General features: G+C 40.3%; 1 protein-coding gene across 1 annotated transcript; it reads right to left on the bottom strand.

Annotated features, from left to right (window-relative positions):
* Positions 1–4,579: 4,579 nt before the first annotated feature.
* LOC145459744 (kinesin-like protein KIF2A) lies at positions 4,580–4,855 on the bottom strand. The gene is made up of 2 exons (XM_080338295.1): positions 4,759–4,855; positions 4,580–4,683 (listed from the first exon to the last, which is right to left on the bottom strand). Exons 1-2 carry the CDS (start codon positions 4,847–4,849, stop codon positions 4,580–4,582), a joined length of 195 nt encoding a protein of 64 aa, XP_080194421.1. The 5' UTR covers positions 4,850–4,855.
* Between the last annotated feature and the right edge of the window lie 10,777 nt (positions 4,856–15,632).

Here is a 15,632-nt window from a genome sequence, read left to right on the forward strand (position 1 = left end):
TATTCCAATGATATGAACATTTTTGCCGCATTAATAATTCAATCCATACACCTTATCTTGCTATGGTTGATACATAATGGAAGCAACAGGGTATGAACCTCCATTTAATGCACTTCGAAAACTTGGCCAACTTGAATTATTTTTGGGGGGGGGTTCAATAAAGAATAATTATGCTCGGGTAGTCTAAATCCCTCTGGTTTGGTTTGGCACATGAAATGGACAACCGAGATGGGTCAGAAACGTTAAAAATATAACCAGCAAAAGCAGCCTAATTCGGATATCGAAATAGAAAAACGTGAAACAGCCTGACGTAAAATGTTTCTATAATCTGTGTAATATGCCATGAATTCGACTTAATATTTAACACGGCAACAAGCACATCCTCTGAAGAGAAAACTTAAGGGTTGGGGGAAATATTCTCAGCACTCTAGTAACATAAAAATCAGGATGGACCATTGATCAATAAAATTCAACAGATGGAGCCCAACCGTTTTTAGCCACCACGCCATTATAATCATAAGTATGGGACTTAGAGCAGGATATACATCAGTTCGAGTTACGTATTTTCGTCATCATCCGGGATTTGGTAATATCAATAATATCAATGATATCAATAATATATTAACATCAATTATATCAATAATATCAATAACAATAATATAAGTGATAGCACCGCATATATTCGCATTAAAATATGGGTGTATTTGAGCGGTTTCCCAGTGACTGGTGACATAGCGAAGGCCAGTTGTCACATCTCACTACAATCAAAACTAGTATTGTTCTAAACTTTTCCTAGCATGAAGTTTTCATCCTATTCAAGTATACGAAAAGTTGGAAATGTCGTAAAAACCGAGTTCGAAATAAAATTCGTTTTAATCTGCACTATCGAGGTGCCTGGACAATGGAAATGCAAAGGAACCACAAGGTTATGGATTCAACTCGTTTGTCCGACGGTTCATGGAAACATGGAATGCTGAACGGCTCGCTGGGATGCCTGGATACAATTGGATTGACCTGACTGGGCCGTAACCGGACATTTCAACAATATATCGCTGTCAGGGCTGGTGTGAACCTCTGCAAGCTTCAGGTTCGTGTGAACGTGAACCTTTTTGAAAGGTTCTGTGTGAACACGAACGTGAACCTCGTGACGTCATATTGCTAATTCCAACCCTTTCTTCCAATGAAGTGATAGCCTAGCGAAGATTCGGCCCACATAATGCCACAATGCTGAAGTACATATCGGCAATTTTAACGTCGCTAAATGTATCAACCGCGGTAATCAAAGGATATAATAATTGCATAAAATCAGTACATTCCGTCGCTTTGCCAACAATTTCGACGAGGACTTACCAAGGAACACAAGCTTACGCCTTAATGGTCTTAGCCAGACCGGACAATGTGTTCGGAGTCTGAGTATTGCTACATTGATATTGAGCAGAGTGTACAACGGGTTTCTATACTAGCTACCGATACCACAAACAACAAGTTATGCAGCAGTAGCACGCACCTTAATCGCACGGATGTTGTTTTTATGATACAGTAAAGATATGAAGTCAAGATTGACCCAGTACGACCGTTCGATTTTTTACATCAGAAGACAATATCAATGTCATTGATTGGTTGGCTATAAGCATCATTCCCTGACTATGTGTATCGATTGCGGGTCAAGCTCACAGCAGAGAGTCACTAAATATTCACAAACGGAAAGCTGGATATTCCGCGAAAATTTTTGCAATAAAGCATGTACAAATTTCAAGGATGTCGAGGTGCATGGTGCATGCTCATTTAGTGTTGATTTTTTTGCTGTCACTGCCAGCACCATGCATGGAGTGGCCCGCAGTTCAAATGCAATAAATTTGAGCCAAAAATCTTATAATGGAGTGAAAATTACAATTTACCAAAAGGTTCACAGTGCAGAGCCTACCAAGGTTCTGTTGTGAACGCGAACCTCTAAATTTACGAGGTTCACACAACGAATGCGAACATGAACCTCGCGTTCACACCATCCCTACTGTCAATGAATGTGAGATATGGGTATCATAGATTTATAGAAACCGAATGAATGCCATGTTGTATTTACTGCAATTAATATGGATTTAGTCAGAACCAGAGGTGGTCAAAGTGGTCAACAAAGCTGCTCAAGTAGAAGTAGATGTAGCGACGAAAAAATATAATCAAGTACGGGAGTAGAAGTACTTCTTCCATAAGCCACCTATAACTACTTGAAGTAGAAGTTGAATGGACCGACTTTAAATCTACTCAAGTAAGTAGTTTCAAAAACTCGTTCGCATGGACCGACAAAAGCTGCATATTGAGCTATGCGCACGGTGTAGAGAGCTTGATTCGTATTGATGCATTCCAGCTCCAGGAGTTTTAAATACACGATAGAAAAAGCATTCTGTCGCATCATGGGGTGAAAATAATGGTATTGATACGAAAATGCAATACTAACCCTTTGTTTACTGGAAGACTCCGTTTTAGAGAATATAATGGCCTGACTCCCTACCCTATATTACAAGGCCTCAAGTCTAGGCAAAGAGCAGTACGGAGAAGTTGTATCGGATACGGTTTCAACACTTTACGCGATTAGTATACGCTAATAGCAAATATTGTGGATCGTAAAAGTTATATTTAGTGCAGACAAAAGAACTGAAAGTAATTAGAACTCAAAGTATGATACGGTACTCGGAATTGAAAGTGAAATATAAATACCACTTTTAAAAAGCGGAAAATATATAATATATTTCATGTCTTTTGTCCATAAAGCTTCCAAGGTGATTCGTTAAAACAGGTGTAACGTTCAAATAGTCGTATTTTCCAGATTAGCAGGACACGTCATGGGCTGCTAGATTACGAAAGGATAATTAATTGCTAGATTGGGAAACGGTAGTTTCAACCGATATGGAGGGCCATATTTACTGTGATGAAATAATTGATATGAGCGATAATCCAGTGTGAGCGGTACCAAGCAATCTGGTACCCAAATTATATTCACTGATACTTTCGTGAAAACATATTCTTCACGCCATAATTACTGTGCGCGAAGCGCAACAAAATTCTGGGCTTTTACTTGACTTTTATGAATATTAAATGTGGGTACTACGTGAAAAGAGCCCCGAGATTCCTCAGACTATCTTTCTTAAACTAATTCTACTTGACAAACTGAAAATATAGCGAGAAGATAGTAAGTATATCCCAAAATATTACGAAGTAGAACTACAGGAAATCAGATCTACTTGCGTAAGTACCAGAAGTAGAGGAAACAACTCGATTACTGCCAAAAAGTAGAAGTACTTTGTTTCTGACCACCTTTTGCAACAATATCAAATATATATTGATCAGGGTTGTAACCAAGTCACAAGGCTCCGAGTCACAAGTCAATCTCACTTTTATAGTTTTGACTCGAGTCAAGGCGAGTCATTTTCAATTCGTCACCGAGTCAAGTCCAAGTCCAAGTCATCGACCAGAGGTTCGAGTCCGAGTCCAAGTCATCGACCAGAGGTTCGAGTCCGAGTCATGGGATAATGACTCGAGTACAAGTCCAAGTCATTGTGTTGACTGCTCAGTCTCCAATTGAAGTCTTGTTAAAACCACTGTTATAAATCTGTTTGGTGATATCAAATGGTTTGCATTGATAATATACTACTGTTCCTGACCTTTAGTAGTATCTGGTCCCATTTTTGAAATGTGGGTTTTGGCCGTCCTAGTCTCGAATCATATGACTTGGTCGAGTCTTGCGTAATGACCCGAGTATGACTCTGATATTGATCACATCAAATGATAAACATATATTACATCAGTAGCAGCTACGGATTTAAATAGCATTCAGGCCTAATCCTGAGCTCATCATTGTGAAACATCTGACAGTACAAGTAAGCGACCATTGGCATTGGCAGTAGAGTAGCAAACGGCAAAGTCGTATTTCTTTCAAAGGATAGCAAGCAGTCACAATCAAACTGGTGGTTTTAAGAGGACTTCGTGAGTTTCGCTTATGAAAAACTTTTATAGAATCTCGCGTAAATATATAATATCAAATGGGAACATTAAATGAAGTTTTCGAAACTACATTTGAGTTGCATACATTTGCCTTAGTCACCATGTTTGATGTTGATGTTTATTTTCAAAGTTTGGCCGGTCCGTATCATATATAGACTATAGCATACAAATTTTACCGGCGCGCGACCTCAGAAAGGTTGACAACCACTGACCTAGACTAAATAATACACTATAATATTTACAGAGATTGATCCTTGATTGAATGAATAACCAATTAGTGTCTAGTCCAATGGGGCCTGCTAACATTTTGTACTTCATACACAGGTCTGAGGGTAGTGAGAGAGAGGTTGCGATCTCTGAGGCAAGGGATAAATCACATAAATAAGGTACCTGTCTAGGGTGTGAAGCAAAGACGACGACACACCTCAGTCGGCCACGTCTCATTAATCAATAAACCTGAACGCTAACCCTAATAGCTCGAGTCACCGATACACACCGACCGAATTTCATCATGTTTTGTATTGCCGGCTGGTGGTCGTGGCAAGAGGGAAACACATTTTGCATGTGGTTTCACGTATGTAACCTAATATTTTACCTCTTCTCTTGTAGTTGGTCCCCTCTCAAACCATTCCACGGTGACATATCCGGGAGGATCCAGCTTCGTGATGACAGCTTTATGAACTTTTCCTGTAGGTACAAATAATTCATTGATACTACTGCACTGCCAAGAGTACAACTATACGATGAGTTCGATTTAATTACCATCACTCCTTCGGAAGTTTATGTTGGCGCCTTTCACCAACTGCCCGTAATCGTATACTTCTTCCCCCGTGCCACTTTGTTGTAGTGTCATTTTAAGCAGTTGGTTAGTATTTTTTTTAATACAAAATAACTGAAGAACAAAAATACACGGTCTTATAAACTCAGGAGGAATGTGAGCAGCACAAAACATCCTAAAGTAATTTTGTCGAATCTGCCATAGAGTTTCTATACAACTGCTCATTCTCAAAATACCGTGACAGTCAAGTACTCCATTTGCCAGCATTAAACGGGACGAGTTTGATTTGGAAATATAATTAACTTTGATGGCGCAAGTGCGCTCCATCTCATAATCTCATCACAGTGCTATCTAACCCATGATCGCTAACAGGGGCCCGTGTAATCGATAAGATCTCGATCAATTTCAACTTCTTCGCGTTTGGTGATGTCCTTATCTGACCTACTGACCATATGCACGCTTCAGTATCCCCAAGACAACTTCAATGCCCGGTCGTTGCCGTTTTCATCGATGCGCGATTCATCACTCTTTTCACTACCAGGTTTCAGCAAATCTTTTACCAATTTCGCTTGTTTGATCGACGTTGTGATATCGACCACTCCACCATACTCGCTTCCATCATGGACCGCGATAGCTTATGCGAAGTTTATTACTAAGATTAAAACATAACTTGCCGCGAGGGCACACCAGCAACACGACAACAAAAAGTTGACCTAACTATTCACCTTTCCATCAGATCTGCCGGCCAGATGTGCACGTCCCTCCACATCGACTCCAATCAACACGTAAGCAATCAATCAACGCTTGAGTATCGCATGTGAGATTGCTTGCTTACGTATCGATAGGAGTCTATGCTGAGGGATGAGAGAGAGAGAGAGAAATAGAGATCTATTTCTTCGTCAACCGGAATAATCAGAATGAGTATGCAAAGAAAAAATACTCATAACAAAGCAAAAAACACACAGTAATAATAGCATGTAACTGGCTCTATAACGGTATAGACGGGTGTCGGCGATTTATGGTCCTTACGATGTTCATGTGAAGACGGAAACTAGAAAATTAGTATCACGTATATAGAATAGATACATACATACACTCATGCTTACTAGTTATGGTGGTTTGTAAAAAAAAAACGAAAATAGAAAACAACGACGAAATGCACAGTGGATGCCTTGATGCAATAGTAAATGGGGAATAACTCCGATAGCGATTAGTACCTATTAGTACTTACTTACTTGCTGAGGAAATAACCTGGGTATTTCAGGCAGCAGTACATACAAATGCAAGTTGATGCTAATGCTCAGGTCATAAAGCGTGATGCAAATAGCGAAACGTTACGAAGGTTTTACATAAAATACCATAGACGTACACACTATACAATGATGAAGATTACAAAATCATTTCCTAACCTTTCAATGAATAAGATGCCATAGAATGTTGCTCACAATTGCATAAATCATCTAATTTGTACAATCCTTCCAGCGATCAATCTTAACGAGTACTCCTTGTTACTTTTCAAGGTTTACAGGCTATTCATGGGGAACACTTCACTTTATATCGAAGGAGTGCCAAAACGTTTACCAGGTATATTTTGAACATATTATTTTCGGACAACCCGGTGTGAAAGATTCAACTATTGAGGAGAGTACGACAGATCACGCCAGGTCGATGTGAACAATACCAACTATGGAGTGATTATCAGTGCATTGTTTTGCCGATTGAATATTGTTTTGTACAATGCCGATTCTCATCATTGATGTGGATTCAACGACCTGACCCGGTAAAAAGTTATATATGTTAGCATTTTAGCAATCAGTGCAATAATAGTTTTCGGTTAGTTCCGATTTTATATTATGAATGTACAATCAATATAGGCCTATTGATATTATGGTTGCCAGTGAACTCGGCCCTTGAAGAATTCGGCCCTAAAATATTACAATATATACTATTTAAAACAGAGGTCTCAAACTCAAATGTACTCGCCGGCCAATTTCCAGTTTTTGATGACGCTGCGGGCCGCAGCATCAATATTAGGGATATTCAATGTATAATTTCCCAGCAGGCCGTATTTGACGGAAGCTTGCGGACAGGCATTCCACAAACATCATGAAAATGTAATTTACTATCGTACTATTCACGCTTGACACGGGAAAATCACCTTTTCAAATATTTAAATAAAATTACTTTGTGCTGGGCATAATTTGTTAAAATAATGAGTTATAGACATCATGTGAGAGGATGCATCATGACATTGTCAAACTGTCGGGTTATAATATTGCAGCTAGTGGACCTTTGACGTGCCACAATTTTATGTAGAATATTTTAAAATCTACTGAAGATTGATTTGATACCAGAGCATTTGAGCGGTGTAACCTAAACCTGGTTTTGATGTAGTCGTGATAAGTATGCTATTGTTACTGGCATTGCCAAAGTCAAATTAAATCCGCATTAGATTTCTCCTTCGATTATTATTGGAACATGTCAATAACAACTTAAACATAATCATTATTAAGCCATAGTAATAGCCTTGTTTCTTAACTTTACCGATCGTATCCCTCGTGCTTCCAATAAGATTTCTCGTAGCCCCTGTTCATTTTCAACACAATTTCTAATGGTGGGGCCTATACATAAATACCCATATCGAAATCAGAAAGCACATTGAAATGAAATTGGTGTTACAGATGTGGAGCGTACTACTTACTTACTCGTCAGTCGTCACCAATTATAACATGGATAAAGAGAACAAACAACACCCAGCAGCATGTTTGGTTTGGTTTGGTTTATTGAACACATACGACAGTGGTGTTTATCGCCTATTAAGGTCATGTACACCACGACAATGATATCAGTAATGTTCAGGGTCTTTGCTTTCGTATTCTTCAGTCTCTCTCTCTTTCATGCATCCGGAGTCGTTCTTTACTGCCGACTTGTCACTGGCGCGGCTCACCATCATACTGGGCTTTTAGAGACACTGCTATAGCAGTGAGGTTAGCGATGAGGAGCCCAGATAAACCTCCGACACATAGAAGTTGGTCCGAACCGAGATTCGAACCACTGCCATTGGTGTCGTGACGCTGGCGCTTAACCAACTGCGCCACTCGCTTCCCCCAGCAGCATGTTGCAACTATACGTTACGGACAATGTTTCCTCTAAGCTGCGCACGTGCGCAAATGGGCAGTGCTGAAACGGTCTCTGCGCACAGAAAATCTACGCTGCGCACAAGAAATTAGAGATGAGGGACCACGCAGACGCGCAGATTCGTGAAAAGATAGAACATTGCCAGGGCCAAATAGTGTTATCACTGAAGTCTGGAACCGAGGTACAAGTGCGCCCTGCAAAGATAACTATTGCGCTCCGTGAAGAAATGAGAATTCACAATCACGTGGGACTCACGGAAGATATTTTTTAGTGTGGCCTCGTACGCGTGAGTGATACTAATATCATTTCAATAGCGCATTATTTTCTGGGCATGGCGAAATAACATGGTTTAACAAAGTAATAAATAACAATGGGCTAGCTCGAAGTTAATTTGCGAGGAACTAACGAATATAGCATTCTCCGCGTGGCATGAGCATTGCGTAAGATTTACTCAGGACCGTAACTTTCGCACCCCAAACCACCCAATTAGAGGGGCCGAGCTCGAAGGGGGTCCAAAATTATTTCGAGAATTATCATAAATCATGGTGTATTTTTTGGAATTTTTCGGGAATTTTTCTTCGCGCTACGCGCGAGTCATTATTGTCAGATATCTGATTATTCGGTACCATTTCCCAACAAAAATTGTGCATGACTTATAAAAATGGGCAGTTGGGCGTCGGCCATTACCGCACCATGACGTGCCAAGACATATGAAGCTAAAGGCTATGTAACATGCGACTCCAAGAAGTGCGCCAGAACGATCAGCAGCGAGAAAACCTTGGGCGAAAAAGACTGCCCCGGTGCTGGCCAAAAACTTCGATATCTACAATTAATACAAATGTCTGTGTAGTTGTCCATGTCCATACTCGCCTAAATGGCAGGTGCCGAATGTTCCTGTCCTGGCGATCCGAGTCCCACAACAAGACAAATGCCATATCGAGGGAACATTATTTTTCAGTTAAGAAATACCAATTGGAAATCGTGTACGTCTTTTACTTTAGTAGTTTGACGATTTCAATATCTTTTGACATAGCAGATAGGGGGTCAGGAAATAGCATCATGTAGCGAAGTCATTATATTAACGGGTACGCCCGAAGATTTTTTATTATTATTTAGAGGGCCAATCTATTCCAACACACCTCACTGGATCAGCTCTACCAGTATATCTGATTATGTGAGCATTATTGATAGCAATATATAGGCAATTCCCGATCATATTGGACAATATGCAATCATGAATTATACAATTTTTTCGCGCTTCGCGTGTTTAGCGACGCTACTACCAATTGGGCACCCAATATAGATGATAAGTACCGAACAAAAAGCCTAGAGCCCTAGGGGGGTCTGCTCGGCGAAGCCCCCAGTAGATAGTTTTATCACCCTGTTGGAGGGTGGTTTCGCACTGTTGTCCGAGGGCCTGCGCTGTGAATTGGCGTGTTTGAGCAGACTCTTGAAAAATTAGAGGGAACATTGGACTCGAGTCATTTGGAGTCAAACTCAAGTCAAGTCACTAGTCAAGTCAAGTTGAAATTTCAAAGTATCAGACATGTTATACTCCTACAGGGGGCGACTGTGTACTAAGGCCTTGCGGCCCCTCGTCGTTATCCTGGTCCGTACCGGATTTTCACTGGTGTGACAAAATAAATGATTCATTGATTGATTCAAAGTCATTACATCTGGCCAACTGTTTTAAATACAGATGAAGTACCCATTTATTCTGAATCGAGGAACGAATAAAGAGTTGGTTATGCGCGGGAAGGCGGCGTATCGCTCACGCATACGTAGATCTGTTCAACTACACCAGTATAGCAGTATAGCTATCAGCCAAAATACAGGTTAACATAGGAAATCGCAGAAAGTTTAAAAATGATATAGTTCTATACTCTACCAGTGTTGGGATCAAGTCACTACCTTCGAGTAACGAGTCATTTCGAGTCATTGCACATTTTGACTCGAGTCAAGTCAAGTCAATCGATTTTCGAAGGTGACTCGAGTCAAGTCAAGTCAGTCGATTTTTGGAGGTGACTCGAGTCAAGTCGAGTCAAGTCAAGTCAAGTCACGAGTCAAGTCACAATTCAAGTCAAATTGAATTTTCGAGGTATAAGAGGCGTGATTACGTCATTGTATTTTGCTAGCTGTCTGAAATACAGATTGAGTGGTCATTGATTTTGAACCGATGAACGAATATAGAGTTGAATATACACCCAACTAAGGCGCTGTATCGCTCACATATAAGTAGAACTAATAAACTACGTAAGTAATTGCACAGCCTCAGTTTATAGTTACCAGCCAAAATAAAGAAACGAATTGATAGGATGCAATACATTACCCTTTTGCATATTGATATGATACAATTCGACCCTGCGCCAATTGTTGAGGACTATGTAAACTATTTTCGAATTCAGAGGTTTGGTCAATAAGTTAAGAACGCAGAACAGGAATAGACATTTTGCTATTAAATTTCTTTACTATACTATAGTTTACGACAGCGTATGCTGTAAGCTTCGATCACTTCGTTTGCGATCAATATATTTGTTAAAGAACAATGGAGGCTCATTAAAACGCACGATCATTGAATGATTGGTCGCTCTCACGGGTTACACCAGCGTTGCGCGAACAATTTGAACATATGCAAGATAGTGATTTTTATCGACACCGATTACTTGATGACTTGAAATTAACTCGTGAATTTTGCTCCGAGTCACGAGTCAATCCACATTTCTGATACGCCGAGTCAAGTCAAGTCAAGTCATTTTAGCAAAGTGACTCGAGGCAAGTCAAGTCATATGAAAAAGTGACTCGAGTCTGACTCGAGTCAAGTCATGACTCGAGTCATCCCAACACTGTACTCTACCTACCTACATATCCGTGATATACAATAAAAACGAATGAGCTATATTAGTTTGATTTAAATAATATACAATAGGGTTGGCTAAGGTGAGCAAGTTCACGAGAACGTAAGCTGTTGTATAAGCTCCGATCACTGCGTTTGCGATCAATTTATTTGTGATAAGCAAGCAGTAAGCAAGCACCTTGACAATCCAAAACATTTTACTTGCTTTCTTACAAAAGTTTGCTCGAAATATCCAGCTTTCCGTTGTTGACTCCCTGTTGTGAGCTTGACGCATAATCATAAAACATCAAGAGCGAAATACAGTACATGTAAGTAGTCAGCGAATGATGCTCACAATAAAATTGATATCGGGGTATGATGTAAAAAAATCTAGCAGGCGTACGTGGCAGTGTTGGGATCAAGTCACCACCTTCGAGTCACGAGTCATTTCGAGTCATTACACATTTTGACTCGAGTCAAGTCAAGTCAATCGAATTTCGATGGTGACTCGAGTCAAGTCAAGTCATTCGATTTTTGGAGGTGACTCGAGTCAAGTCAAGTCAAGTCAAGTCACGAGTCAAGTCACAAATCAAGTCAAGTTGCCTTTTCGAAGTATGAGACATGATTACGTCATTGCATTTTGCTAGCTGTCTGAAATACAGCTTGAGTGGCCATTGATTCTGAAGCGATAAACGAATATAGAGTTAAATATACACGCAAGAAGGCGCGGTATCGCTCACATATACGTAGAACTGAAAAACAGCGCAAGTAATTATATAGCCGCAATTCGAGCCTGCGCCAATGGTTGAGAACTTGAGGAGCATATAGCCTATAGGCGAATTCAATTTCAATAAAACTCAAGGTTTGGCTAAGGTAAGAACAGAGAAAAGAAGTGGACATTTTGCTATTAAATTACTTTACTACTATAGTTTACGACAACATAAGCTGTAAGCTTCGATCACTTCGCTTGTGGTCAATTTGTTAGCGAGAGAACAATGAAGGCTCAGTAAAACATCATCATTTGTAGCTCTCACGGGTTACACCAGCGCTTCGCGAATAATTCAAACACATGGAAGATACAGTGATATTTATCGACACCTATTACTTGATGACTTGAAATTGACTCGTGAATTTTGCTCCGAGTCACGAGTCAATCCACATTTTTGATACGCCGAGTCAAGTCAAGTCAAGTCATTTTAGCAAAGTGACTCGAGTCAAGTCAAGTCATACGAAAAAGGTGACTCGAGTCATCCCAACACTGGTATACGTGGCAATCTTGATTTCATATGCCGTAGGATTTTAGTGTTGGATACTGCTGTTCAACTTGTTAAATGGGTAATATCGGTAGCAAGTACAGAAACCCGTTTCACTCTCTGCTCATTATCAACGTAGAAATACTCAGACGCCTAATACATTGTCCCAGTCTAGCCTAGACCGTTGAGGCGTGACCTTATATTCCCTTGCCAGTGCTCGTCGAAATTGTTGGCAAATCGACGGAAGATTTTGATTTTATGAGAATAATATCAGGGTTGGATCAACTACTATATTTTAATTCAATTACAATTATAATTACAATTACTTCCTTGCATGTTTCAATTACATTACAATTACAATTACTCAATGCTGAAAATATCAAATTACAATTACAATTACTGTTAAACATGTAATAAATTACAATTCTAATTACAATTACATTGGTTCGAATTTACATTTTCACTTTCTCGGAAACTGTTGGATTGCAATTGATGAACATTGGGTCGCGAAAAGTTTCTGGCCCCAGTGAATTTGGTCAAGAGTTAAGATTAGCATAAAATCTCTACAAATGCGTGATCAAGTTTGATGAAGCCTTGGTTGGAAACTTGATTTTTTATTACTATTATTGCAGCAAGCCTGGTCAGATATTAAGAAAAACTTTGACCGTTGTGTAGGAAATGGTTCAGCACAGGTTTCAGAAGAGTTTATTTGCTGTTCATCCATATCTGAAATAAAAATATTTAGTTTAGACCATCACTGGTTCTCTAACTTTTCTAAACACGCCCCCCTTCATGATAGTGAATATTTCATGTCGACCCATTCGTCATAGCCAACAATGAAATCAAAGTTAGCAATCCTTACATATAGTTTGATGGTATGGAAGGTTATGACTGTTGATGAGAGAATTCTCCAATGCAAAATTCAGACTATAAACCGGTTTGTTTGTTTTTGGGGTATTCCTGGAGTTTGTCGACTACTATGGTCATTTACACCAGGCCGATAGTTTTCTTATTTTCAGTAATTGCCGACTTGTAGCACGGCGCACCTCTAGGCATTTGTAAGACACCGCTGACGCGGATGAGGTGGCGAAGAGGAGCCTAGGAAAACCTCCAACACTTGGGTATCGGAATTCAGAAGTCGACCTCGGTCGGACTCGAAACCGCACCCATCGGTGTTGCAGCCGCGGATTATACCACTAAGCTATCTCCCCACATAAAACAGAGGTGAATCGGGCCAAGAGCCTTAAGTGCAGTAGTGCTGCCGGATCTATAAATACACCAGTATGCGGTACATGTCTTTCGGCAATATGTGTGACGTTAGTGTAGGTTGGATAGGTTAATTAGCGATAGAGGTCGTAAAGCGACGCCTCATATATCATTATGCTGTTGTAGAATACACATTTATAATGATATGATACAGGGTTGAATGACTTGACTCGAGCCCAACTCTGATCGCGATTTTTTTGGGTCTCGACTTGACTCTAGTCATATTATGAAATGCGTAAAATCACTCGACTCGTTACGTTTTTACTGCCGATTCAATCACGAAACGCAGAGTCATCCAATGTTGAGTACATAAAATCCGCACCCAACCCTTTGGGGCTATACAGAGTACTGCCGTGTCTTGCAATACCTTACTATCCCGTGACACAGTTGAGCGCTCCAAATGAAAACTCACGGAGCCGCAGCAGCCAAGCTGAGAACCGCTGATATGGAATACGTATATGCTCAATGCTCATGCGCTCAAGAGTCCATGCACTGGCTGGCGATAGTATATTTGGAATATCGTATATTCCATTTACCAACTGCCACAAGGACGTCCCAATTTAATACATAGCCTACTTAAAATGCCACTTATACGCAATCCAATTCATTTTGACTGATATATTGAATATTGGAACCACCACATCGCATCGAGGAACGTGGCTATTAGGATATACATTTGCATCGAAGTCGACATGAATTAGCACCCATCATCATCATCATCATTGGTTTATTAGCAATTTTATCAGTTCAATACACCACAAAAATGCGATACAATGAAAAGGCAGGAAGATGTCGAAGCGACAAGGAGTAGCCTAGTCTATGGAATCTGACACCCACCTTGGCCTAGGCGATGTAAAGAGGAGGCATGCACACTGAATGAAGGTAAAGAAGACAGTATAGAAAAAGAATGCGACAAGAAATAGGGCGGCATGTCATGGGAAGCGAGATCGATAGGTCAGTCGTGGTCCGGTAATCTTGAGGATGGACTGTATTTATTTAGTAGTAATTGCTTGTATTTCGACTTGAATGTGGACATGCTCGTCGACTGTCGGATGGCCGGAGGAATACTGTTCCACACAAAGAGATCATTTTGGATCACTATTCAGGAAATCGAGCATTCAGTCACTAGCTTCGCTCATGCACTGCGGCATTTGGTTTCAAATATAAAAATGGTATTTGGCTATCATCACAATAACTGATTCATTTTCGCGAAGTGCTACTCGACATGTAATTACGCACATAAATCAGTTGAATTCATACAAATTCACCAATATGTGACTCGTACCCACCCCCATCATGCTTGAGCTCGACCTAAAGTCGGAGTGAAACACACCCGTTCGGTAAATACGCTCGTCATGAGCCTATCGTCACGCGTCTATCGCGTAAGGCGATCATACGTAAACTCCGCACGTTAGCCTTGCGACAACCAACCGGTCGTATAATCACAGAGTCCAGTTCGTTCAACCACAGTAGGAGACGATTTATTAGTGGCTCAAAGACTTATTCTATTCCAGCTATCTATGTATCCTTTTCACAATATTGTTAGATCAGGCATATCAGAGGTGGCCACATTTCGGCGTAATCAAGCTGGTTTGCCAAATCAAATGGTCATTTCTAGACTATATCCACTAACGTTTTTTGACTAGACTACTTACTTCGTGCAATTTAAATGTTGTGAAGTAGAAAGTAGTTTAAGGATATGCTTTGAATTTTGTAAAGTAGAAAGTAGTTTTTTTCACTTTTATGAGTGAAATTGTCATGTAAACGGGGTGAAAGAGCAACTGCATCATGGTACGTGAAAATAGTTGAATGTATTTTCGAAAATTGCACCGCTTTGTAATTTCATTGGTGATTTTGTATTATAACGTGAAGTGGCATCCTGGAATAGGAAAATCGGCCACCTCTTATCAGGGCTGTGGAGTCGGAGTCGGAGTCTGGGTAATTTTCGCTTGATGGAGTCGGAGTCGGAGTCGGAGTCGTGAAAACTATAATAGCTGGAGTCGGAGTCGGAGTCGGAGTCGGTGGGAAAATACTGACTGGAGTCGGCGTCGGAGTTTGTGAGAATGACTATGACTTCGACTCCGACTCCGACTCCGACTTCAACTTCTCTATCATGAAAACATTTGCTTTCAAATAATTTTCAACCGAATTTTTATGTACCACCAATCACTGTTATTAATAACCATACAGATCAGGTGCGGCCAGCCCGTGGCACGCAGGCCAAATTTGGCATACGAGACGGTTAGGTGTGGCCTGCGAGGTAATTCTCGAAATTATTTACGACATCAGGTACAATTGCAAGGCCAACCAAAATTTGATTAGCATGACCGCGAAATTTGATTATGACTAAAACAACAGTTCTGATACA

This window comes from Botryllus schlosseri, unplaced genomic scaffold (genome assembly GCF_051294905.1).
Source record: "Botryllus schlosseri isolate E-star unplaced genomic scaffold, Bs_hap1 Bs17a, whole genome shotgun sequence".
Taxonomy (NCBI): domain Eukaryota; kingdom Metazoa; phylum Chordata; class Ascidiacea; order Stolidobranchia; family Styelidae; genus Botryllus; species Botryllus schlosseri.